We start from the raw sequence: 26,639 nt of genomic DNA, 5'->3' as shown, positions 1-26,639 counted from the left end.
TCACTGACCTCCTGGGACTCCCAACACTTTTCCTGGTATCATCTCTGCTCACAGGCACAGACAGATTTCTCTGACAACAAACAGCAGTTAAATATGACACAGTTTAATAACCATGAAATCTCCCTCCTCAGCTGCCTGTTACGGCCAAGCAGCGTGTGAAGGGGGTCAGCTTTCAGAGGAGATTCTCTTCCAGAACAGTTTTAACCAGATACATAGAAAGGTCACTTATCAACTCTCTGGAGCTCAAAGCAGAAACCAGAGAGATGAGCGGCATTTGAATGACCAAAGAGCAAGTGAAGGTGGAATCCTGTGATCAAAGTAAAGTGCAGACATCCAGCCAGTCTGCTGAAAAGATGTCCTTAGGCATGGCTGTGACATCAGGAGAGGTGGAAACACCTGAATGATGAGGGAGATGAAAGAGACACACTGGTGGTGATGGAAGTACAGGGGAAGGGGAGTGTTTCTTCTGCTGCCATGTCTGAATCAATCAAGACCAGGAGATACTGCATGAGGAATGGGATGAACGTGTTATTACATCAGAGACAAAATAGAAGGAGAAAGCCCCACAGCACCTAAAAGTCCCTACTAAATACTGACTGGTCCTAATGTGAGTTACATGACCAGCGATATACAGAAGAAGATGAACAGTTTGTTGCTGCTTAGAAACATCCAGTCATCAGTTTCCACATGGCATCTTTGAGCTCCTGGTTCCTCATGCTGTAGATGAGGGGGTTCACTGCCGATGGAACCACTGTGTAAAGTAAAGCCAATACCAGGTCCAAAAAAAGGGAGGAGATGGAGGGGGGCTTCACATAGGCAAACACGGCAGTGCTGACAAACAGGGAGACCACGGCCAGGTGAGGGAGGCAGGTGGAAAAGGCTTTGTGCCGACCCTGCTCCGAGGGGATCCTCAGCACAGCCCTGAAGATCTGCACATAGGACACCACAATGAACACAAAACACCCAATACCTAAAAAGACAATGACCACAATGGCTCCAATTTCCTTGAGGTAGGCATGTGAGCAGGAGAGCTTGAGGATCTGGGGGATTTCACAGAAGAACTGGTCAACAGCATTGCCATGGCAGAGGGGAAGGGAAAATGTATTGGCTGTGTGCAGCACAGCATTGAGAAACCCACTGCCCCAGGCAGCTGCTGCCATGTGGACACAAGCTCTGCTGCCCAGGAGGGTCCCGTAGTGCAGGGGGTGGCAGATGGCAACGTAGCGGTCATAGGCCATGACAGTGAGAAGACAGTACTCTGCAACGATCAAAAATGAAAAGAAAAAGAGTTGAGCCACACATCCTGTGTAGGAAATGGCCCTGGTGTCCCACAAGGAATTGTCCATGGATTTGGGAACAGTGGTGGAGATGCAGCCAAGGTCAAGAACAGAGAGGTTGAGGAGGAAGAAGTACATGGGGGTGTGGAGATGGTGGTCACAGGCTATGGTGATGATGATGAGGCCATTGCCCAGGAGAGCAGCCAGGTAGATGCCCAGGAAGAGCCAGAAGTGGACAAGCTGCAGCTCCCGTGTGTCTGCAAAGGGCAGGAGGAGGAAGTGGCTGATGGAGCTGCTGTTGGACATCTGCTGCCATCAAGTGTATTGACCTGTCCAAGGAGGAAAAGGCACTCTTCTTTGAGGAAAACCTCTTCCAATTCACATTGACTCTCTCTATTGAGGAAGACTTTTGGGAGGTCCCTTTTGGGAGATCTGCTTTGTGCTGACTTGAGTGTGTCACTGCTGGGAGGAGGGTCAGCTGTGAGCTACTGAGTAAGTCCTGCCTGGCAGCAGTCAGTAAATAGAAGGATGGTGTGATCTCAGACTAAATCCCCTGTGGATAGGAATGAGCTTTTCAGCACTGTCACTCCAATTTCACCCAAGGCCAGAGCAGAGCTTTGAAGCTTTGGTTTTCTCCTGCCTGTACCTGAGACAGTTTGTTCTGTCAGAACTGCCTGACATTGCTGCTGCAGTGCCAGTGAAACCTTCCCCTGAGTGCAGAGTGGGGAGAGCTGCTCTGTCCATCAGCCCTGGTCTCAGCTGCCCTGTGCTGGACGCTCTGTGATCACACCCTGATGTTCCTGTAGAATATCAGTGTCTGCACTGCAGTGGATATCAGGGATGTCCCAAATCCCCACTGCCAGGGCATTTCTGGGACTAGCTCCTTCTTTCTCTTTCCTAGCCAACGTCTCCGCTGCCTGGTGCTGTCCCTGGAGCTGCTTCTCTTTGCCCATGTCACCTCCTGCTCTGTGCTCACAGACCACATCCAACCTGTGCTGTGCTCAGCTCTGCTCTGCAGACCCCTCCTGGCATCAGGGCACTGCCCTGGGAACCTCTGTGTGTGCAGGGATCAGGAAATCCTCTGATGTGGACATTCTTGAGGGGAGAAATTAGTTCTAATAAACATCACTCAGCAGAGCCCACAGGAGAGGAAAATTCAAAGCAAAGATTCTGCCTGTCAGGAAATAGTTTCCTTGATGTTGTTCTTCAAATTCCTTTTTTAATATCTCAAGGATCATCTCGAGCTGGGAGCAAAGCTGACCCAGACAGCACTGTCTTACTGCAGAAGGACCTTACGCTGCTCTTCTCTGGGTCACTCCTTCAACCCAGAGGTCCTTCTCTATCCCTGTGGAAAGCTCCCCAGGCAGGCTGAGTGCTGACCCTGGCAGCAGCAGAGTCCCTGCCCCAGCACACAGCCCCTGGTGTGCAGGGACCCTGCTCACAAGGACAGCCTTGGGCACGTCTGGGTGCACACGATGCTTCACATTTCTGCAACCATGCCCAGGAGAAGACAGCTGTCCTGCCCTGTCCCTCTGATGGGGCAGAAGGGCATCCCTTCCAGGCAACACTGTCTTGTCCTGTAGAGAACCTGTCCTCCTGACAGACCCCACACACTGTCCCCATGTCCCAGCTTGAGGAGATCCCTCCAGGAACAGAACCTGCATTGCCCTGCACCCACAGACATACCAGGCAGAGTGATGTGGAGATTTCTCCTCCAGTGAGCTCTCAGCATCCATCAGCTCTCTCAGCCTCACAGATCTCCCCTCGGTGCCTAAAGGCAGTGTCCCCAGCCCTGTGTGCTTGGCAGAGGAGCTGCTCCTGGGCAGAGCTGTCTCTCTGCAGCGCTGCAGTATTTCTTGAGCTCCTACTGTCCATCCCAGGAGCTCAGCCCAGATCACAGCAGAGGAGCAGGTGAAGACATCCCCTCTGGGCTCCTCCCTGGAGCTCCAGGGAACCTAATTGGAAAGACACTAAGTCTTCACTGACTTTCCCTCTCTTGGTTGGGGAGAAATCCTTCTGTCCATCAGAGTCCGTTCTCCTGATCAAACCAGAGAAGGGAAGGACAATCCCCTTTTCTTGTCTCCCCATGAGACAGGAGCCCCAGGAATGGACAGGCAGGGGTCTCTGACCCCCTGCAAAGGTTAAGGAGCATGGCTGCCTGGGAGCTGCCAGTCCCAGTGCCCATGGGAATTACTGAGGGTGAAGCCCAGGAGAGAGTTGCTCAGACACCAACTCCTTTTGTCACCTGAACGGCCAGAGGTATTCCAAGAGACATGGGTGGGGTTAAGGTCCAATAGAGCACTGCTGCCTGGGAGCAGCATTTTTGAGCCTGGTGGGGAATTCCTTTGGCCAAATAACATGACAGTGAATGATCACTGTCTGCACCAGCGCAGAGTACAGAGGTTGTGCCTAGGGTTCCCGGTTTCTTCTGTGTCCATACATTTGGACCATGGTGTCTACCAGGCGGAGACCTTCCCTCTCTAAATCTGGGGCAACCCCAATGGGGGATGTGCCTAGGGACGCCTCGGTCCAGGTCACTGGCTGCAGGGAATGTCTGAGTCTCTTGCTGCCAGGGGAAAGAGGCAAGGGCCTCACCTGTGTGAGGTGTGAGCAGGTGGATGACCTCCTCTGCTTAGTTGCCAATCTAGGGGAAGAGCTCAAAAGGCTGAAAGCCACCCGGGAAAGGGAGCGGGAAGAGCTCGTAAGGCTGAAAGCCACCCGGGAAAGGGAGCGGGAAGAGCTCGAAAGGCTGAAAGCCACCCGGGAAAGGGAGCGGGAAGAGCTCGAAAGGCTGAAAGCCACCCGGGAAAAGGAGCGGGAAGAGCTCGAAAGGCTGAAAGCCATTCGGGAATGCGAGATGGAGATTGATTGGTGGTGTAGCTCCCTGGCATCCAAGAGGGAAGAGTGCCAGGTAGATTCCACACTACTGAAGGCGGTCCCCCTGCCCAGCCCTAGCCAGGTAAATGGGAGTGACCCAAACCCTTTGGAGGTCTGGAAGGCAGTCCCTACTCGCTGCTGTAGGCACTCCCCCTGCCTACCTACCCCGCTCCCCCAGGTCCCCATATGCAACAGGTTTGGAGCCCTGGAAGTTGAAGAGGAGGTATGTGAGGAGATGAATACAGTCCCTCTACCTCAGAGGAAGCGAAAGCCCAGAGCGAGGCGAGTATCTGCACGCCTTGTGACTGCCTCAGCAAAGCAAGAAGAAAGAAGGGTAGTTGTGGTTGGGGATTCCCTCCTCAGTGGGACGGAGGGCCCCATATGTAGACCAGACCCTACACGTAGGGAGGTGTGCTGCCTTCCTGGAGCCAGGGTCAGGGATATTACCAGAAGGCTCCCAGGGCTGGTGAGTCACTCTGATTATTACCCATTGTTGATAGTTCAAGCAGGCAGGGATGCAATCACAAAGTGTAGCCTGCGCACTATCAAGAGTGAATTTCGTGACCTAGGGCGCTTTGTTGGGGGGACGGGTGCCCAAATAATATTTTCTTCTATCCCCACTTGTGGGAGGTGGGGTTCAGAGTGGGTCAGGAGAACACATGAATTGAATCAGTGGTTGAAAGGCTGGTGCCTGCACAAGAAGTTTGGGTTTTTTGACCAGGGGATGGTGTACTCTGCTCCGGACATGAGTACTGCTAATGGGGCTCGCCTGTCCCATAGAGGAAAGTGGATCCTAGCTCAGGAGATGGCAGGGCTCATTGATAGGGCTTTAAACTAGTTAGGAAGGGGGAAAGGGATATTACAAAGGCCGCTGGGGTAAGGCAGGTGCTTTGGGAGTCACAGCACGAGTTGATGGAGGAAATAGATAAATGCCAACAACACAATGGCAGACTTGGGGATGTTGCTCCACATGAGAGTAGGGATAAATCTGTGGATTACCCCGTGAACTCCTCAGTGGAGCCGCTTTTGCCCATCCCCTATCGAAAAACTCGCTGTGAGCTATTGGGGATATCTGCATCTGCTGCCCCACTAAAATGCCTTTATACAAACGCACGTAGCATGGGGAACAAACAAGAAGAATTGGAGATCTTTGTGCAGTCACAGGGCCACGATCTCATTGCAATCACTGAGACGTGGTGGGACAGCCTGGATGACTGGCATGCTACCATGGATGGCTACGTGCTTTTTAGGAAAGATAGGCTAGGGAGACGAGGTGGAGGAGTTGCTCTTTATGTTAGAGAGCACCTAGAGTGTATTGACCTCCAGCTGGGTAGGGACGAACCACTTGTCGAGAGCTTGTGGGTAAGAATTAAAAGGCAGGCCAGTATGTGTGATGTAGTCGTGGGCGTGTACTACAGGCCCCCTGATCAAGAGGAGTGGGTTGACAGTGCATTTTTCAAGCAATTGGAAGTAGCCTCAAGATCGCAGGCGCTGGTCATTATGGGGGATTTCAATTACCCAGATATTTGCTGGGCAAGCAATACGGCCAGTCGTATGCAGTCCAGGCAATTTCTGCGGCATATGGAAGACAACTTCCTGATACAGATGGTGCAGGAACCTACGAGGAGAGGGCGGGTGCTGGACCTTGTTTTCACTAACAAGGATGGGCTCGTTAGGGAGGTGAAGGTCGGGGGCAGCTTAGGACAAAGTGACCATGAAATGATCGAGTTCAAGATCCTGAGTGGAAGAGGCAAGCCAAAAAGTAGGACAGCTACCCTGAATTTTGGAAGAGCTAACTTTGATCTCCTCCGAAATCAAATAGGGGCTATCCCTTGGGCTGCTCTGTTTGAAGGAATGGGAGCCTGCGAGAGCTGGCTAACATTCAAACAGCACTTCTTCCAAGCACAGTATAGGTGCATCCCTTTGAGTAAGAAATCGGGAAGGAGAGGTAGAAGACCTGCGTGGATAAGCAGGGAGCTTTTAAGTAAACTCAAAGGGAAGCAGAAGACCTATAAACTGTGGAAACAGGGTCTGGGATCATGGGATGAATATAAGGATGTTGCCAGGGCCTGCAGGGATGCAACTAGGAGGGCTAAAGCCTGCTTAGAAATTAAGCTGGCAAGGGACATAGAAGATAATAAAAAGAGTTTTTTCAGGTATGTGAATAGTAAAAGGATAACCAGGGATAATGTAGGTCCCTTGTTAAATGAGTCGGGTATCTTGGTAACGGGAGATGATGAGAAGGTGGAGATACTGAATGCCTTCTTTGCCTCGGTCTTTACTCCGAAAGCTTCTCGGGACCCACAGATACCAGACGAAAGTAGCAGTGGTTGGGGAATGAACGGCTCACCTCTAGTTGAGGTAGGGGTAGTCCAGGAGCGACTCAAAGGATTGGATGCACACAAATCCATGGGTCCAGATGGGATACACCCACGGGTGCTGAGAGAACTGGCGGAGGTGATTGCGGAGCCACTCTCTATCATCTTCAATAGGTCCTGGACTACAGGAGAAGTGCCTGAAGATTGGAGAATAGCCAATGTGACTCCAGTCTTTAAAAAAGGCAAGAAGGAGGATCCCAGTAACTACAGGCCAGTCAGCCTCACTTCTGTCCCTGGAAAGGTGATGGAACAGTTTGGTTTGGATGCCATCTCCAAACAACTGGAAGAGAAGAAGGTTATGAGGAGTAGTCAGCATGGATTCACCAAGGGGAAATTGTGCTCGACCAATCTCATAGCCTTCTATGATGTCATCACCAACTGGGTGGATGGAGGGAGAGCAGTGGATGTCGTCTACCTTGACTTTAGCAAAGCTTTCGATACTGTCTCCCACGACATCCTGATAGAGAAGCTGAGGGAACAAGGGTTAGATGAGTGGACAGTGAGGTGGGTCGAGAACTGGCTGTCGGACCGGGCTCAGAGGGTCGTGATTAGTGGAGTAGAATCTGAATGGAGGCCTGTGACTAGCGGTGTTCCCCAGGGCTCGGTGTTGGGTCCAGTCCTGTTTAATATCTTCATTGACGATCTTGATGAGGGTATAGCATCCACCCTCAGCAAGTACGCCGATGATACAAAGCTGGGAGGATTGGCTGACACGCAGGAACACTGCGCTGCCATCCAGCGAGACCTTGACAGGCTGGAGAGCTGGGCTGGGAGAAACCAGATGAGGTTCAACAAGAGCAAGTGTAAAGTCTTGCACCTGGGGAGGAACAACCGACTGTATCAGTACAGGCTGGGGGATGACCTGCTGGAAAGGAGCTCTGTGGAGAAGGACCTGGGGGTCCTGGTTGATGACAGGTTGGCTATGAGCCAGCAGTGCGCACTGGTGGCAAAGAGAGCCAATGGGATCCTGGGATGCATCAGGAAGAGTATGTCCAGCAGGTCGAAGGAAGTGATCCTCCCCCTCTACTCTGCGTTGGTCAGGCCCCACCTGGAGTACTGTGTCCAGTTCTGGGCTCCATGGTATAAAAAAGACAGGGATCTCCTGGAGAGAGTCCAGAGAAGGGCCACGAAGATGATTAGGGGCCTGGAACATCTCCCTTATGAGGAAAGGCTGAGTAAGCTGGGTCTGTTCAGCCTTGAGAAAAGAAGGCTTAGGGGAGACCTAATTAGTGTTTATAAATATCTTAGACTTGGGACGCAGGGGGATTTGGCCAGCCCCTTTTCAGTGGTCTGTGGGGACAGGACTAGGGGCAATGGCTGTAAGCTGGAGCATAGGAAGTTCCGCACCAACATGCGGAAGAACTTTTTCACAGTGAGGGTGACGGAGCAGTGGAATAGGCTGCCCAGGGAGGTGGTTGAGTCTCCTTCTCTGGAGATACTCAAGTCTCGTCTGGATGCCTATCTGTGTAATATGAGATAGGGAGCCTTCTTTGGCAGGGGGGTTGGACCCGATGATCTCTTGAGGTCCCTTCCAACCCCTAAGATTCTGTGATTCTGTGATTCTGTGATCACAGTTAGGACCATCCATACCCAGAGCACCACATGTCCAATAGCAGCTCCACCTGCTGCTTCCTCCTACTGGCCTTTGCAGACACAGGGGAGCTGCAGCTCTTGCACTATTGGCTCTTCCTGGAAATCTTCCTGGCTGCTCCTCCGGGCAACAATTTAACAATTATTGTTACAGTTGTTCCAACATTTTCCCCTCCCTCAGTAGCCAGTGCCTTGTTGGCAGGGTTTGTGGAAGGATTTTGGAAGGTCATAGGGCAGTTATCACCTCCTACAGCCTGTGACTTTATAGTTGCACAGGCAAACGACCCTGGCAAACTGACATGCCACCTGGTCGATGGGTGCCTTGACTACATCATCCCAATCCCATCCCCTCCCCATCCCAATCCCATCCCATCTGTCCTGGATATTTCCAGGGCAGAATTAACCTCCCCAGGCAGGCAGCACAGGTGAGCTGAGTTAGCCCAGGCTGTTTTCCACACCACTTGACACCACTCCCCTGTAAAAAGGGCTTGTTGGGGAGGGGCACTCCTGGTGCCTCCTGGGCAGTCCAAGTGCAGCCAAGTCATTGGGTTGGTCATCGTGTTGTGCAGCTATTGAGTCATAACTGGGTATAAGTGAAATTCACTGTGGGCTGTTTTTGTTCTCCTTTCATGGTGATTTGGTCAGTAAACTGTCCTTAGGCCAGAAGTTCTGTCTGTTTCTCCTTTAAGAGTGAGTGAGTGAGCGGCATGTGCTGCTCAGCCACTGGCTGGAGCTGAAGCACCACAGCCCTTTTTGGAGCCCAAGGTGGGGCCTGAAGGTTTGTGATAACGGTAGAGGATGAGGTGAGGGGTGCTTTCTCCTCCCATTTTCCCTTTAGGCTTCTTACAGCATTTGTTGAGAATGTTGACTATCCCTGGGATGTTCAGACCAGCATATGTGTCTTGCTCTCTCTCCTCAATGTCTGTCTAGACCTATGTGTTACCAACAACTGTTCCAAGAATATTGCCAAGAGGTTATCCCTGGGCTGAAGGGTCATGGTTAGCATGGGGTGTTGGAGGGCATGAAAAAATACCTAGACAAGAAAAACAGATCCAGAGGCACTGTGGCTGCCCAAGCCTCAGAAACCAACACCACAGCTGAGCCACAAAGAACCCTTCCAACAGGCACTGGAGCTACCCAGGCCTCAGAGACTGCAGCTCCTCCAGTCTCCCCAACAAGCACCATGGGTACTCAAACCTCAGAGGCCAACCCCAGAGCTGATCCAGACAGCCAACCAGTAGACTGTCAGTCACCTCTATACAGAAGAAGAAATACATGGAGAAATCAGTCCTCATCGTGAAAGATGATGATGAACTGGGACCATTGCAAGGACCTGAAGAGGCAGTACCAGAGGTTATAACCTGATCCCTGTCCTTGAGCTGAGAGACATGAGAAAAGACTTCAGCCGCCTTCCAGGGGAGTGTATCATCACCTGGCTACTCTGATGCTGGGACAATGGGGCACGCAGCAGGGAGAAGGCAGGGAGGCCAAGCAGCTGGGATCCCTGTCCAGAGAAGGAGGCAGTAACAAGGCAATTGGAAGGAAGTCTCAAGCTCTCAGCCTCTGGAAGTGACTTCGATCAAGTGTAAGGGCATGGTACCAGTTCATTGAAGATGTTGTGTATTGGCCAGACCAGTGGATGACCATGGAGAGAGATATCCATTATTTGAGGGGATTAGCCATGTGAGAGATGATTTAGTATGATCCTGATGATCTTCAGCTCTGTGCATCCTGTGCATAGACTTCCTCTGGAGAGGACACTTCAAAGACCCAAAAGGGTACCAGAGGGCTTTTGGAATAGCTGCCTCAGAGATAGAAGATGTTGAACAAGTGTCTCTTCTGCCTGGACTGTAATAAGACCCTGCTGTTGTGGGGTACTAAAGATTGAAGAACAGCAAGTACCATTTGCTACCATGATGGTGCACAGGCAACAGTACCACACCCAACAGAGACTCCCTGATTCCCATTCATAAACTGATCATCAACTGGAGAGTCAGGGAGTGATTGGTAGAACCTGCTCACCCTTCAACAGTGCAATCTGGCCAGTGCAAAAGTCCAATGGAGAGTGGATGCTGAGGCTGGACTATCGTGCCCTGAATGAGGTCATGCTGCCTATGAGTGCTGCAGTGCTGGACATGCTGGAACTCCTGTGTGAACTGGAGTCAGATGCAGCCTAATGCTACGCCACAATGGACATTGCAAATGCTTTTTTCTTGATTCCTTCGGTGGCAGAGTGCAGGCCAGACTTTGCTTTCACTTGGAAGGGAATCCAGTACACCTGGGATTGACTGCCCCAGGGCTGGAAACACAGCCCCGCCATCTGCCATGGACTGATCCAGTCTGCATTAGAGCTGGGTGAAGCCACAGAGCACCTACAGTATACTGATGATGTCATGGCATGGGACAACACAGCAGAGGAATTTTTTGAGAAAGGGAAGAAAATGATCCAAATTCTGCTACAAGCTGGTTTTGCCATCAAACAAAGTAAGGGCAAAAGACCTGCTCCAGAAATCCACATTTAAGGACTAAAATAGCAGGATGGGTGTCATCAGATCCTACTGGATGTTATCAATACAACAGCAGCTATGTCTCCACCAACCAACACAAAGGAGACACAAGCTTTCCTAGGCACTGTGGGTTTCTGGAGAATGCATATCCCCAGCTATAGTCTCATTGTCAGCCCTCTCTACTGTGTAACCTGGTAAGAGAACAATATCCAATGGGGCCCTGACCAGCGAGAAGCCTTTGAAGAGATCAAACAGGAGATAGTCCATGCAGTAGCCCTTGGGCCCATCCAGACTGGGCCAGACGTAAAAAATGTGTTCTACAGGTCAGCCTGGGAGAATGTTCCTACCTGGAGACTCTGGCAGAAAGCACCAGGGGAGGCTCAAGGTCAGTCTCAGGGGTTTTGGAGTCGGGACTACAGAGGATCCAGACACTCTAACAGAAAAGGAAATACTGGCAGCACAGGAAGGGGTTTGAGCCACTTAAGAAGTGATTGGGACTGAAGCCCAGCTCCTCCTGGCACCCTGATGGCTGGTGCTGGGCTGGATGTTCAAAGGGAAGGCCCCTTGTAAGCACCATGTCACTCATGCTATGTGGAACAAGTGGGTCTCACTTATCCCACAGCAGGCTTGAATAGGAAACCCCAATCACCCAGTAATCCTGGGAGTGATCACAGACTGGCCAGAAGGCAAAGATTGTGGAATATCACCAGAGGAACAGGTGACACGTGCTGAAGAGACGTCACTGTACAGTGACCTGCCAGAAAATGCCCTGTTCACCGATGGGTCCTGTTGCATTGCTGGTAAACATCAGAGGTGGAAGGCTGCTGTGTGGAGTCCCACACGCCAGTTTGCAGAAGCTGCATATGGAGAAGGCAAATCCAGCCAGTTTGCAGAGGTGAAAGCCATCCAGCTGGCTTTAAACACTGGCAAACGAGAAAAGTGGCCACATATGTAGCTCTATACTGATGCCTGGTCTTCCCCTCAAAGGGGCTGGTTGGGGAGGGGTGATCCTGGCATGGTGCAGAACTCTGTTGTTGGGGTTGTAAGGTACTCTGTGCTGTCACTGGGTGTGACTGCAATTGGGGGCTGTTATTGGTCCCCTTTTATGGTGCTTTTGTCAGTAAACTGTCCTTATCCCAGCCCACAGAGGCTCTGTCTTTTTCTCCTCCGGGAGTGAGCGAGCAGCATGTGCTGCTCAGACATTGCTTGGGGCTGAACCACCACAGTTTCCAAGCCATAAGCAGTGAGCTTCTCTAGGAGAAGATTGTGGGAAACTGTGTCCTAGGCCTGTCATAGAGGGAGATTCAGTGGGTCAAACAGGACCTGCCCTTATGAACCCAAGCTGGCTGTGCCTGATCACCTGAGGGTTCTTCATGAACTGCATAATGCTACTCAGGATGATCTGCTCCATCACCTACTCTGGGACTGAAGTCAAACTATGAGGCCTGTAATTTCCCTGGTCATCCTTCTGTCCCTTCTTATACAGGGAATATTGATTGATTTCCAATCTTCTGGTACCTCTCCAGTCAGCCAGGACTGATGGAAAGTGGCTTGGTGAACCCCCCTTGCCAGCTCTTTCAGCACCCTTGGATGCATCCCATTCAGGCCCACAGATCTCTGCACATCTCTGTGGTGCAGCAGGACCATCTCCTCCTGGATAGAGATGGGCTCATTCTGCTCCCTGTCCCTGTCTCCTAGTTCAGGGAATTGGATTCTCTCTGTATAACTGCCCCTATTACTAAAGACTGTGGCAAACATTTCATTAAGCACCTCAGCCTTGTCCTCATCTTTCAACAATGTTTCCTCCTGAATCTGATAGAGGATGGAGGGTCTCCCTGCTCTTTCTCTTTTTTTAAATGGAGAACAGATGAATTTCTAGTTGGGCTTTGGACCAACAATGAGGAGAAACTTTCATCCTGTTGTTCTTCCCTCAGCATTACACATCCCATGCTGCCCCAGGAAGAGCCTGAGCAATGCCTGAGGGGCAGGACCTGTCTTCCCTGGGCTGGGGGGTCAGGGCTTGGCCTTTCTGCTTCATCAAACCAACCCAGGGCTTTCTTCAGCATCTCAGCTGCTTGTACATTGCCTTTGCCTACCAGCCAACATGGCCTCCAATTACCTGTTCTAACGAGTCCCTGGGGAGGCTCAGCCAGCAATGGCTCTCTGTGGGACCCATTAATACTTCAGGGTACTTTGGCTTCTACTTTTGACATGGAGTTTTTTGTGTAATTTCCTCTCAGTACCTGAGCTTCAAGGACTCAGCACCAAATGCACCCCAGGGCTCATTAAAAGTAAAAAGCAAGCCCTAACGAGCTATGTCTCTTCAAGTAATTATTTTCAAGTCTTCAAGACATGTACAGATCACTGAAGCTGTTTCAAAGGGAGATCAGAGTAAAATTGATTTATTTTTAAGGGTGTAGGTTATTATTTTCACTTTAGAGGAGAGGTGATAACCTCTGACTGAGATTGATCCAGGGTGCCTCCTAAGGAGGTCTGAAAAAGTGTCCCTTGAGGCAGTGGGGACAACCTTGCTGCACATCTCCACAAGCCCACCATGACTCTCACCAGCCAACTGGGACTTGCATCCCTTGTCCTTACATCAGGTCTCTCTGCTGCACTCCACAGTGGGGCATTACAGCCCCTCTGTACCAGCTCCCCTGCTTTCCTTAGAGAACTGGCTGCACACAGGCAGCACAGAGGGAGTTATTTTCCCACCAACACAAGAAACCTGACAAGATTCATCATTAAATTCAACACTCCTCACTCTATGCCAAGTGCAATCTGCCACCCATGAGGTTCACCTACCTCAAAGCTTAACCATGTGAGAAATGTTCTAGTGAGGAAAGAGACTGTGAACTTTCAAGGACACTTTGTAGGGTCTCATTGGTCGGCAGACCCCGCCATGGGCAAAGTGCTGTCCTTTTTTGCTCCCCCCACTGAGTCTTGCATTTCCGTGGCCGTGGAACACAGAATGTACTAAGCCATGGACCAGCCTCTCACACACTGTCTCTGCCAGAATTGGAGACCCTGTTAACACCTGCACTGCAGCGGCAGCCACCTGGTGTTCAGCCTGTGTTGCTTTTAAAGTGTTAACCACCACACGCCAGGTCGGTCCGAGAGATCGGAGCAGTTTCTCTTCTTTACCTCCCGTAATAAGGGCATCCCACACATGATCCCCGATCTCTGGCCATTCGGAGACGCTAAATATTAGTGCCACCTCTGTCAAATGTCCGGAGCAACGAGCCCATTTTATCAGCTCTGCTATGCCTTTTGGAGACACTTGCTCATCTCTCTTAGAGAGAATACTAAGGAGCAGTTTCTCCGCAGCTTCCCACTCCATCGTGGATGCAGAGGACGGGGAGCGACCCCGCTTTTCCAGCTACCGCAACACTTACTCTTTCAGCGGCACCAGCCCATCTGCTGCAGCCTCTCTCTGAAGCTCCTCTTGCTCCGGCCTGGCTGCTGCAACCGGCTCCATAACCTTCTTCCCGGACCCTGGTCGTTCCCGGTCTTCGTCCGTCCGGGTCCCTTGTTCAGGCACCAATTGTTGCGAGTTCCCGCGTCCAAAATCCAGATCTTGGGAAATAATTTATATCCAGAGGCTTTGGAAGTGCTGAGAGGCACTAGGAACAGATTGCACACCAATATGGTTAGAAGAAATCAGTTCACTTTATTCAAGCTGGTAGCTGCCAAAATACATCTGAGGGTTACATAACCAGGGGCCAGGATAGAGGGGGGAAAGGCCATCAGCACCATACCAGGTTTCTCTCACCACAATGGAATTTGCAAGTACCAGGAGCTCTTGATACAATTTCATGTTCCCATGCTTCCAGCCTCTTGTTAGTGAGTTCTCAAGGCTGTTTTGCAAGCAGGACTGCGGAGATATGTAGCTGTGCCCTTGATCAGCCAGCCAGGTTCCCACACTGGGCAATTTCCTGTTCTGGGGAATCCCCTCCTAATGCTTCTGCCCTCGGGAATTTTCCCCTCTGGGCAAGAGTGGCCACCCATTGGCAACGTGACAAAACCCCAGACATAGCTCCCAAACCAAAGGAGCCAGGGCACAAAGACATACCCGACCCAATACCTCCCCACAAAGACTGCAGGAAGCCCTTCTGACCGTGGGGCTCAGGGCTTTCCTCTTATGTGGAACCCCCTCCTAATCCTACACCCGGAGGGATGCTTCCCCTCAGAACACAGGTGGGCATCCATTGGCAATGTGCCAATCACCCAGCTGTAGCTCCCAAACCAAAGGAGCCAGGGCTGAAAGACATACCCGGCCTATCGTGGTTTTGCCCCAGCTGAGAGATGAGCACCATGCAGTCACTTATTTCTTTAAAAGGAAGGGAGGGGGGAAGCTCTTGGGGGGGAAGTTAAAGGAAAAGAAAAAGACAAGCCAAGAAACCAAAACCCAGTGGTCTGGGATAAGGTTAATTTACTAGAATAGCAGAAAAATAGAGATAACAATGATAAGAGGACTTCAGAGCAAAATATATGATACTGGTGATACACAATGCAGTTTCTCACTGAACCACACAACTCAGGCCGTGCAGCCCAGAGCCGTCCTGAGAAACTGGACTGTCCCCAAAAAACGCCTGTCCTGGAGCCACCTGCTCCTCCTCCCACCAGCGCCCCTTTTATACTGAGCATGACATAATTGGCATGGAATACCCCCTTTGGCCAGTTCGGATCACCTGTCCTGGCTGCATCCCCTCCTTTCTCATTAGTAGGGAAAAATGAACATCTGAAAAACTCCTTGACTGCTTGGCAACAACTAGAAATATCAGGTGTTCTCAGCATTGCTCTCATCCTAATTCCTAAACATGGCATTCTATCCACTCCATCCTAGCTGACTCCCTAAAAAAAGGTCCTAAAAGTACTTGCTGTCATTTTCTACCTCTACCAGCGTCCAACTTCACAAATGCTAAACGTTCAGTAATAGATCCCAAGCAACAGCTGAGAGGGCTGAAAGATATTCCTGGCCTGAAAACTCCCCAGGTAGCCCAAAAGATGCCCCAGTAACACTGGGGCTCAGGGCTTTTATAGACGATGGAATGGTGATAACAATGCAAGACATCAGTATTTCGCTCTACCAGCTTCTAGTTTTGAATCATCTAATTGTCCAGCAAAAGCTCCCAAACAGAAGTTGGGAGTGCCTAGTAATCCTCCTGGCCTGAAACCTGACGAGGTAGCCCCCTAGAAGGCCCAGTGATCTTGGTGCTCAGGGCTGTCATAGACAATGGAATCATCCTAACTGTGCCTGATGTCATTTTCCGGCTCTACCAGCGAACTTGCTAAAGGTACAGGGATTCATCCAACACAAAAGGTGTGAGCAATGAAAGATGTTCATGGCCTTAAACCTCTCCAGTTATTCCATCCCCATTAATTTGGGGGTCAGGACTTTCATAGCCAAGGGAGTGTGGTGCTCGGCTCTCAAATGGGTTGAAACCATGACCACAGGTTCCATCACAACACCTGCACATCAAGGCAGCTCAGACAGGACTGGTGCAGAACCAACAGCAAGGAGAGGAACTTGGGATTTCCAGGAGATGCCGTAGCAGTCTGAGGTGCTGAACAGGAATCTGGCCATGGACACATTGGGCTGCTCTGGCAGGAGTGTGACCACACAGACAAGGGCCCTTCTGGTCCGTCTGGTAAAGGCCACCTCTGGAGCAGTCAGTCCCAGTGTGGGGTTCCCCAGTCTGATGGAATGGGGAGAAAATACTGCATGGTCAGAGAAAGTCTGAAAGATACAGTTAGGGGTCTTGTGTGGACAAGCTGAGGGACTGAGGCTTCTGTAGCCTGGGGAAGGGGAAGCTGAGGGAAGCCCTCTCTGTGCTACATTGAAAAAACTTAAGAAAGGAAGTCCACAAGAAACTGCAGTTTTGAAGGTCAAAGTGGACATGAGGATAAAGAAATGTCATTCTGAGTGTGTTGCTATGGTGTAAAATGTTATTTGCAAGAAGTGTGGATGAGCTGTTGGCTTTGTGTTTGTGGAAAGAGCTGGTGAGGAGGGAGAGGCAGCAGTACAGGCAGAGGCAATGTGGGGTGAGAACAAAGTAGGGAAGGGCATTGGGTGCCTACAGCCTGCAGGGGAACAGGCACAGGCGTGGGGCAGTGTGGCACGGGCTGTGGTGCAGATGGCCAAGGGTGCTGGCCAGGCTGAAAGGGCCTGATAGAAACAAGGTCTTTTCCCCTTGGCTATGGCTGATGTCCCTGCCAGAGACCTCAGAGAAATACATTATCCTCATGGCCATGGAGCATTGTTGCCTCCTTGCACCCACCCCAGTGTAGGACACCATGTTTCATACCCCTCTCCTTCCCTTGGCCTTACACTGCCCACATCCCATGGAAGAGCTCTGAGACACAGGTGAGGGTCAGGGTCTCCCTGCCCAGGGGCTGGGGGTCGGGTCAGTGCTTGGCATTTCTGCTTCATCAGACCAAGCCAGGGTGTCCTTAGCATCAGAGCTGCCTGTGCTTTGCCTGTGTTTGTCTTCATGGACTCCAGTTGTCTGCTCTAAGGAGCCCATGGGGAGGTTTTGTCAGCAATGGCTCCCAGGGGCCTGTTAATGCTCCAAGGTGCTTTGGGCATTGTTCCTGACTTGGACTTCTTGAGAGGTCTCTTCACTTTCCTCTTGGTATCTTGTGGTCTCTGGACTCAGAAGAGAATGTACCATGGGTCACATAAACATCCAGAAATCCCTTACAAACATGTCTCTCCACATAACTGTCTTTGAAAAAAGTAAGACTTGTTTAACTAATTGGAGAGGTTTTATTTGAGTGATGCAAATTGCAAAGGAATTTCACAATTCAGGATTTTTTCATAGGAAAAAAAGTTTCTGTCATATCTCAGATCATGGAAGAATGTTTAGCAGCATGCTGCAATGGATGTTGGTCCAGACTGGACTCAGATCTCTAAGGAGATCTGGACAGGCAGGAAAAGCAGCCAACTCTGTCAGGAGAACCTTGCTCTTCCTCTAGCCCAGCAGTTCCCTCGCGGGCGTCCTGGGACTCCCAACACTTTTCCTCACATCATCTGTGCTCACAGGCACAGACAGATTTCTCTGACAACAAACAGCAGTTAAATATGACACAGTTTAATAACCATGAAATCTCTCTTCTCAGCTGCCTGCTATGGGCAAGCAGCGTGTGAAGGGGGTCAGCTTTCAGAGGAGATTCTCTCCAGGAAAGGTGACTTATCAACACAGTGACCTTCTAACAGAACAGTTCATTAGACATCTGAAGCTCAAAGGAGACACTGGAGAGCTGAGCAGCATCTGATAGACGAAAGAGCAAGCTGAGGTGGAATCCTGTGAGGATACATCCATCTACTCTGCTGAAAAGATGTCCTTAGGCATGGCCATATCATCAGGAGAGGTGGAAACACCTGAATGATGAGGGAGAAGAAAGAGACAGACTGGCGGTAATGCAGATACAGGAGAAGGTGAGTATTTATTCTGCTGCCATGGTACCTACCCTGGAAATTCCCATTCTGTCACAGTGAGAAAGCATTGCCATTTCAGACAAGTAGTCGAGTGATTGAGCTGAGGAAAATGTGCTTGGAAATTATTTAAATATATACATTAAAAAAAAAAAGTGGCTATTTTTAGGCAGACCTGAAGGAAAGACAGCACAGCTCATCGTTACGCAGTGTCTCAGTCACACAAGACCAGGAGATACTGCATTAGCAATGGGATGAACATAACCCATGTTATTATACTTTAGGTAAAACAGAAAAAAAAAACCCAAAACAAAAGAAAACAACTATGAAAACTATTAAATACAGACTGGTCCTAGCATGAGTGACAGGGACAATGATATGCAGAAGATGAGCAGTTTATTGCAGCTTACAAACATCTACTTCTCAGTCTCCACACAGCATCCTTGAGCTCCTGGTTCCTCATGCTGTAGATGAGGGGGTTCATTGCTGGTGGAACCAGCGTGTAAAGACATGCCACTACCAGGTCCAGAAATAGGGAGGAGATGGAGGGGGGCTTCACGTTGGCAAAAACAGCACTGATGAGAAACAGGGAGACCACAGCCAGGTGAGGGAGGCAGGTGGAAAAGGCTTTGTGCCGTCCCTGCTGCGAGGGGATCCTCAGCACAGCTCTGAAGATCTGCACATAGGACACCACAATGAACACAAAACACCCAAAAGCTAAAGAGTCACTGAACATAATGACTCCAGTTTCCCTGAGGTAGGTATCTGAGCAGGAGAGCTTGAGGATCTGGGGGATTTCACAGAAGAACTGGTCAACAGCATTGCCATGGCAGAGGGGAAGGGAAAATGTGTTGGCTGTGTGCAGCAGAGAATTGAGAAACCCACTGCCCCAGGCAGCTGCTGCCATGTGGACACAAGCTCTGCTGCCCAGGAGGGTCCCGTAGTGCAGGGGGTGGCAGATGGCAACGTAGTGGTCATAGGCCATGACAGTGAGAAGACAGAACTCTGTTGAGAACAAAAATGTAAAGAAAAAGAGTTGAGCCACACATCCTGTGTAGGAAATGGCCCTGGTGTCCCACATGGAATTGGCCATGGATTTGGGAACAGTGGTGGAGATGCAGCCAAAGTCAAGAACAGAGAGGTTGAGGAGGAAGAAGTACATGGGGGTGTGGAGGTGGTGGTCACAGGCTATGGTGATGATGATGAGGCCATTGCCCAGGAGGGCAGTCAGGTAGATGCCCAGGAAGATGCAGAAGTGCAGGAGCTGCAGCTCCCGTGTGTCTGCAAAGGCCAGGAGGACGAACTGGCTGAAGGAGCTGCTGTTGGACATCTGCTGCCATCAAGTGTGGAGACCTGTCCAAGGAGGAAAAGGCACAGTTAGAAGTCAGGGTACTCGTCTTTGAGAGAAACCTCTTCCAATTCACATTGACTCTGGATTCAGGAAGACTTTTGGCAGGTCCCTTTTAGGAGGTCTGTTTTTTGCGGCTTGAGTGTGCCACTGCATTTCAGTGAGCTTTTCAGCACTGTCACTCCAGTTTCACCCGAGGGCAGAGCAGAGCTTTGGAGCTTTGGTTTTCTTCTGACTGTACCTGAGGAGTGTTTCTTCTCCCAGAACTCCCTGACATTGCTGCTGCAGTGCCAGTGAAACCTTCCCCTGAGCGCAAAGTGGGGAGAGCTGCTCTGTCCATCAGCCCTGGTCTCAGCTGCCCTGTGCTGGGTGCTCTGTGTTGTACGCTGGCTGTAGAAAATAAGTGTCTGCACTGCGGGGGATGTCAGGGAGGTACCAAATCCCCACTGCCAGGGCATTTCTAGGAGCAGCTTCTTCTCCCTCCCTGTCAATGTCTCCTGCCTGCAGCTGTCCCCTGAGCTGCTTCTCTTTGCCCATGTCACCTCCTGCTCTGTGCTTACAGACCTCATCCAACCTGTCCTGTGCTCACCTCTGCTCTGCAGACCCCTCCTGGCATCAGGGCACTTCCTCAGGGAGCCTCTGTGTGTGCAGGGCTCAGGACACACTCTGACAAGTTTTAATGACAAATGAGTTTGCACTGCCTTCATCAAAGTTATCAAGAAAAGCTCAGCTCCCTCCTCACACCCAGTGCAGAAGAAAAAAATGTGAATCAAAGTCTCTTTCCCTGAAGTGGAAAATGCATCCTTGGTGTTCTTGAAAAGACCCCGGGTAGTTTCCAGGGATCACCTGGAACTGGGAGCAAACTTGGTCTATGCAGCACATTTTGAGAGCAAAAGGACCCTATGCTCTCCTTCCTTGGGTCACAATTTCCAGCAACATTTACTGTCTTTATCCCTGTGGAAAGCACAGAAACCAGGCTGAGTGCTGACCCTGGCAGCAGCAGAGTCCCCAACCCAGCACACAGGGACCCTGCTTGCAAGGACAACTCTTGGCACCCCTGGGTGCACACACTGCTTCATATCTCCGCAACCATGCAGCTGTCCTGCCCTGTCCCTCTGATGGGGCAGAAGGGCATCCCTTCCAGGCAGCACTTTCTGGTCCTATAGAGAACCTGTCCCCCTGACAGACCCCACACACTGCCCCATGTCCCAGCTTTAGGAGATCCCTCCAGGAACAGAACCTGCATTGCCCTGCACCCACAGACATACCAGGCAGAGTGCTGTGGAGATTTCTCCTCCAGTGAGCTCTCAGCATCCATCAGCTCTCTCAGCCTCACAAGTCTCCCCTCGGTACCTACAGGCAGTGTCCCCAGCCCTGTGTGCTTGGCAGAGGAGCTGCTCCTGGCCAGAGCTGTCTCTTTGCAGCGCTGTAACGTTTCATGAGCTCCCACTGTCCCAGGAGGCCAGCCCAGGTCACAGCAGAGGAGAAGGTGAAGGCGTCACACACTCCATCCCTTCTGGGCTCCTTTGAGGTTTCCCTGGAGGTTCAGGGAACCTACTTGGAAAGACACTGAAGTCCTCACTGATGTCCCCTCACTCGTCTGGGGAGTAATCCTTGTGTCCAGCAGAGTCCTTTCTCCTGATCAAACCAGAGCTGGGCAGGAGAATCTCCTTTCCATATCTCCCCATGAGACTGGCTGCCAAACAAATGTCCAGCAGCAGTTCCATCAGCCATCTCCCATTCTCTCTTACGACTGAGTGGCACATGGGGACAGGGAATGGGGGTTGGGGTCAATTCAGCACACATTGTCTCAGCCGCTCCTTCCTCCTCCTCAGTGGAAGGACTCCTCACAGTCTCCCCGTTCTCCGGCACTGGGTACCAGCCACAGGAGACAGTCCTCCATGAACCCCTCCAATGTGAGTCCTTCCCACATGGCTTCAGATCATCACCAACTGCTCCAGGGTGGGTCACTTTAATTTGGCACCATCCTTCAGCATCAGCGTGGGACATCTACAGCCCTGCCATGAAACCTGATCCAGCACAGGCTTCCTATGAGGTCACAGCCTCCTTCTGGTGTCTCAACCTGCCTAAAGCATGGGGACATCTAAAAGCTACAGGTAGAATCACAGCTCCACATCACCCTGCACTGGCTGTGGGGAAACAGCCTCATTCACCATGGTCTTCTCCACGGGCTGCAGAAAAATCTCTGCTACGGGGCTTCGAGGACCTTCTCCTCCTCCTTCACTGACCTTGTCTTCAAAGTTCCTTACACTTTCTCCTCCTTTTCTCTGATGGCAAAAAGCAGCTGATAAGTTTTATTTTTCTTCTTACAAATATTGTCTCAGAGTTTCTATTCACAATGCTCTGCTCCACACAACCAATACACTGTCACTGCCCCTCTGCAAAGGCAATGCCTGTGACCAGTTCTTATGTGAAACCCCCCAGACCCTCAAGCTCTCTTGCTCACTGTCCTACCTCAGTGAAATTGTGGTCTGAGCTTGTTTAGCTTTTGGGTGGTTTGTTTTCATCACAGTGTCCTATGTGCAGAGCTTCAGGGCCGTGATGAGGATCCCCTCAGAGCAGCGGTGGCAGAACGCCTATTCCACGTGCCTGGGAGTGGTCTCCTTCTTTGTCAGCACTGCCATGTTTGCCTACCTGAAGCACCCCTCAATCTCCTCACTATTTACAGACTCACAGATTCAGAGAATTGTAGGTGTAGGGACCTTGAGAGATCATTGGGTCCAACCCCCCTGCCAAAGCAGGTTCCCCAGGGCAGGTGTCAAAGGTCGGAGTCCAGACGGGTTCTGAATATCTCCAGAGAAGGAGACTCCAGAATGCCCCTGGGCAGCCTGTCCCAGTGCTCCATCACCCTTACTGTGAATAAGTCGCCCACATAATGCTGTGGAGCTTCCTGTGCTCCAACTTGAGGCCATTGGCCCTTGTCCAGTGTCCACAGAGAACTGAACCTGGTCGTGGCATTCCTTTACTTAGTTTTTCCACCAGCAGTGAAGCCCCTCACTTACAGCCTGATGAACCAGTAGCTCAAGGATGCTGTGTGGAACCTGAGGACTGGATGTTTATAAGCTGCAATAGACTGCTCATCATCTGCATGTCGCTGGCCCTGTCACTCACGTTAGGACCAGTCTGTATTTAGTGGGTTTTATAGTTGTTTGGAGGGTTTTTTTCCTTCTATTTTGTCTAAGCTGTAATAACAGAGTCCACATTCATCCCACTCCTAATGCAGTATCTTGGGTGTTCTGTGATGCAGACGCTAAATAATGACCAGCTGTGCTCTCTTTGCATCATGTCTGCCTGGAAAGTTGCACAACTTTTTCTTTCTTTTATTTTCTCCTGGCAATTTAAAAAAAAATTACAAGCATATTTTCATCAGCTGAACCATTCAACTACTTGTCTGAAATGGCAATGCTTTCCCACCATGAGAGAACAGGAATTTCCTGGAAGTGTACCATAGCATCATAGAACCACTTAGGATGGAAGAGGCCTTTAAGATCATAGAGTTCAACCACAGCCTAACCCTGTCTGCTCTAGGCCATGTTCTCCAGCACAACATCTACACACCTTTTAAATACCTCAACAGATGGTGGTTCCACCACCTGGGCAGCCAGTTCCAATACTCGATGATCCTTTCAGGAAAGAAATTCTTGATATCTAACCTAAATCTCACCTGGTGCAATTTCAAGCCATTCCCTCTCGCTTGTTATCTGAGATAAGACACCAACCTCCACCCCTCTACACCCTCCTTGCAGGTAGTTGTAGACATGCTTCAGCATCTCTACCTCTTATAGTGAGGGGCCAAAATCTGGACACACTCAAAGTGCAGCCTCACCAGAGCTGAGTATAACAGAACTGTCACTTCCCTACTCCAGCTGGTCACACTGTTTCTGATACAGGCCAGGATGCCGTTGGCCTTCTTGGCCACCTGGGCACAGTGCTGGCTCATGTTCAGCTTCCTGTCCACTAACACCCCCAGATCCTTTTCCTCCAGGGAGCTCTGCAGCCACTCTGACCCAGGCTTGTAACACTACCTGCCTTATTGTGACCAAAGTGCAGGACCAGGAACCCTTGTTGAACCCCATACAGTTGGCTTCTGCCCATCGCTCCAGCCTTCCTGCCTTCCAGAAGATAGACACTCCCACACAACATTTTGTTGCCTGCCAACTAACTTGCTGAGGGTGCAATCCATCCCCTCCTCCAGATCATTAATAAATATGGTAAAGAGGACGGGCCCCAGCACTGAGCCCTGGGGAACACCACTTGTGACCTGCTGCCAGCTCGATTTAACCCCACTCACCACAGCTTTTTGGGCCCAGCCACCCAGCCAGTTTCTAACACAGCAAAGAGTATAGCTATCTAATCCATAGGTGGCTAGTTTCTCAGCAAGATGCTGTGTGAGAGAGTGTGGAAGAGATTACTGAAGTCCAGATAGACCACAACCACAGCCTTCCCCTTGTCCACTAAGCAGGTCACCTTGTCATAGAAGGGGGTCTGGATGGCCTGTAGATCCCTGGGTCCTCCCTCTGGCCATTCTTGTAGATGGATGTCACATGTGCCAGCTTCCAGTCAGGCAGAAACACCCTGGTCAGCCAGGACTGCTGGTAAATAAGGAAAAGTGGCTTGGCAAGCACTTTTGCCAGCTGCCTCAGTACCCTCAGGAGCTATCAACTTGTGCTGATCAAAGAGGCTGAGCAGGTCAGTTACCAATTAACCTAGGATTGTGGGGGCTTCCATCTACTTCCCCTCCCCACCCTTCCACTCAGGGGTCTGGGTGTCAGGAGACATGTGGTCATATTACAAAAGACTGAGGCAAAAAAGGCATTAAGAACATCAGCCTTTTCTTCATCCTCTGTCACCATGGTTCCCCCCACATCCAATAAAGGTGGGAGATTCTCCCTGTCACTCCTTTTGTTCTTAATTCTATAAATACATTAATAACAAAAGAAGGGCCAGGGAGAATCTCCCACCTTTATTGTTGGTTGCAAACAAAAGGTGCCAGGGCGGAAAAAGCTTCCTGGCCAGAAACGTCCCCAGGTAGCCCATTGGCATCCATGGTAACCTTGGGGCAAAGGGCATTCCTAGCCCAGGGAACCCTCTTAATGACACAGACATCATTTTCAGGCTCTACCAATGTTCACATTCAAAAATGTTAAATATCCAGCAACAGCACCCAATCACAATTGGTGAGAGACAAAGGATCTTACTGTCCTGAAACCTCCCCAGGTTGTGCACTGGGAGCACCAGTAACCTTGGGGCTCGGGGCATTCCTAGCCAAAGGATTGGTCATAACATTGTCTGATGTCACTTTCAAGCTCTACTAGCACCCAGCAATAGCTCCCTAACAAAAGATGTGAGGGCTAAAAGATGTTCCTTAACAGAAAATTAAGCTGGTACCTCACAACCAGCCCCAGTATCCTTGGGGGTCAAAGATTTTAATGCAAAGGGAATGGTCCTTACACTGCCTGATGTAATTTTTAGTGTCCATCTTCAAAACTGCTAAATGTCCTGCAATAACTCCCTAAAGAAATGTGGAAGAGATAAAAGATGGTCCTGGCAAGAAACATCCCCAGGTAGCCCATGAACAGCCCTAGTAACCTTAGGATCTGGGTATTCCTAGTCATGGGAATGGTCCTAACCATGCCTGGCATCATTTTCATGCTCTACCAGTGTCCAGCAATGGAACTCTTGAATGTACACTAATATTTCCCAAACAAAAACTGGGAGATATGAAAGATATTCCTCACCTAAAACCTCCCCAGGCAGCTCAGTAGCAGCAGCAGTAACCTTGAAGCTCAGGTTTTTCCTTTCCAAGGGAACAGTCTTGCAGTGCCTGACATAATTTTCAGGTGATGCCAGCTTCCAGCTTCCAAAACAATAAACGTCCAGCAATAGTTCCAAACAAACTCTCAAGGGCTGAAAGATGTTATTGGTCTGAACCCTCACATGGTATCGCACTAGCAGACCAGGTTCCCTTTGGGCTCAGGGCATTCCTAGCCATGGAAATGTTCCTAAAATTGACTGAGAAGTGTTTCTGGCTCTACCAGCACCCACCTTCAAAACTGATAATTGCCCAGCACTAGATATAAAACACATGGGGTTCAGGGGGCCAAAAGATGTTCCCAGCCTTAAACCTCCGTAGGTATCACACAAAACACCCCAAAACTAAACAGGAACTAAGTACAAGAAGATCATTCTCCCTGGGGTATGCAACTGGGAATGAGAGGCTGAGGATCTGGGGGATTTCAGAGAAGAACTGGTCAATAGCAGTGCCCTTGCAGAGGGGTAGGGAAAATGTATTGGTTGTGTGCAGCACAGCACTCAGAAACTCACTGCAGCTCCCATGTGTCTGCAAAGGAGTGAGCTCTTCAGGGGTCAGTGTGTCCTTGCAGCAGAAAGTCTGTCTCTTTTGATATGTATGACCATTTCTGGAGTGTGGTCCCCACTTCACTGAACAGCAGAGCAGAGTTTTGTGGATTTGTTTTTCCTGATTTTGTTTTTGTGAAGCAGCAAGAAATCCCCAAATGTTCACCTAAATCCCTTCCTTTCACAGGGGGAAAGAGTCCCTTCCCTGGACTGGGGGTCCTTTCTCATGCAGAGACAAGGAATGGTGATTCTCCTTCCCAGATCTGGTTGTATCAGGAGAATTGACTCTACTGGACACAAGGATTTCTCCCCAGATGAGGGAGGGAATGTCAGAGATGAGATCATCGAGAGATCCCCATGAGGCCTGAGACACCAGGAGGGAGCCTACAAGAACTGGTCTTCTCCTGCTGAGCTTGGCCAGGCTCCTGGGATGGAGGGAGCTCATGGCCAACCAGCAGTGCTGCAGAGAGACAGCTCTGCCCAGGAGCAGCTCCTCTGCCAAGCACACAGGGCTGGGGACACTGCCTGTAGGCACCGAGGGGAGACCTGTGAGGCTGAGAGAGCTGATGGATGCTGAGAGCTCACTGGAGGAGAAATCTCCACAGCACTCTGTCTGGTATGTCTGTGGGTGCAGGGCAATGCAGGTTCTGTTCCTGGAGGGATCTATGAGACATAGGACAGTGTGTAGGGTCTGTCAGGGGGACAGGTTCTCTCTAGGACCAGAAAGTGCTGCCTGGAAGGGATGCCCTTCTGCCCCATCAGAGGGACAGGGCAGGACAGCTGTCTTCTTCTGGGCATGGCTGCAGAGGTGGGAAGCAGCATGTGCACCCAGGTTTGCACAGGGCT

General features: G+C 50.5%; 1 protein-coding gene and 1 pseudogene across 2 annotated transcripts in view; both read right to left on the bottom strand.

Moving 5' to 3' along the window:
• Positions 1–659: 659 nt before the first annotated feature.
• The window catches only part of LOC311198574 (olfactory receptor 14A16-like), a 58,743-nt pseudogene continuing 32,763 nt past the window's right edge, over positions 660–26,639 (bottom strand). Inside the window, exon 2 of the transcript in view lies at positions 660–1,258. The product of the transcript in view is annotated as an olfactory receptor 14A16-like (transcript). The remainder of the gene's footprint in view (positions 1,259–26,639) is intronic.
• Positions 18,474–19,397, bottom strand: LOC311198704 (olfactory receptor 14J1-like; the record flags this gene model as incomplete). Its single annotated transcript, XM_084272708.1, has 1 exon — positions 18,474–19,397. One exon carries the CDS (start codon positions 19,395–19,397, stop codon positions 18,474–18,476), a length of 924 nt encoding a protein of 307 aa, XP_084128834.1.

Source organism: Gallinula chloropus, assembly GCF_964237585.1.
Source record: "Gallinula chloropus genome assembly, chromosome: 18".
NCBI lineage: Eukaryota > Metazoa > Chordata > Aves > Gruiformes > Rallidae > Gallinula > Gallinula chloropus.
This window is presented reverse-complemented; position numbering and strand designations above follow the sequence as displayed.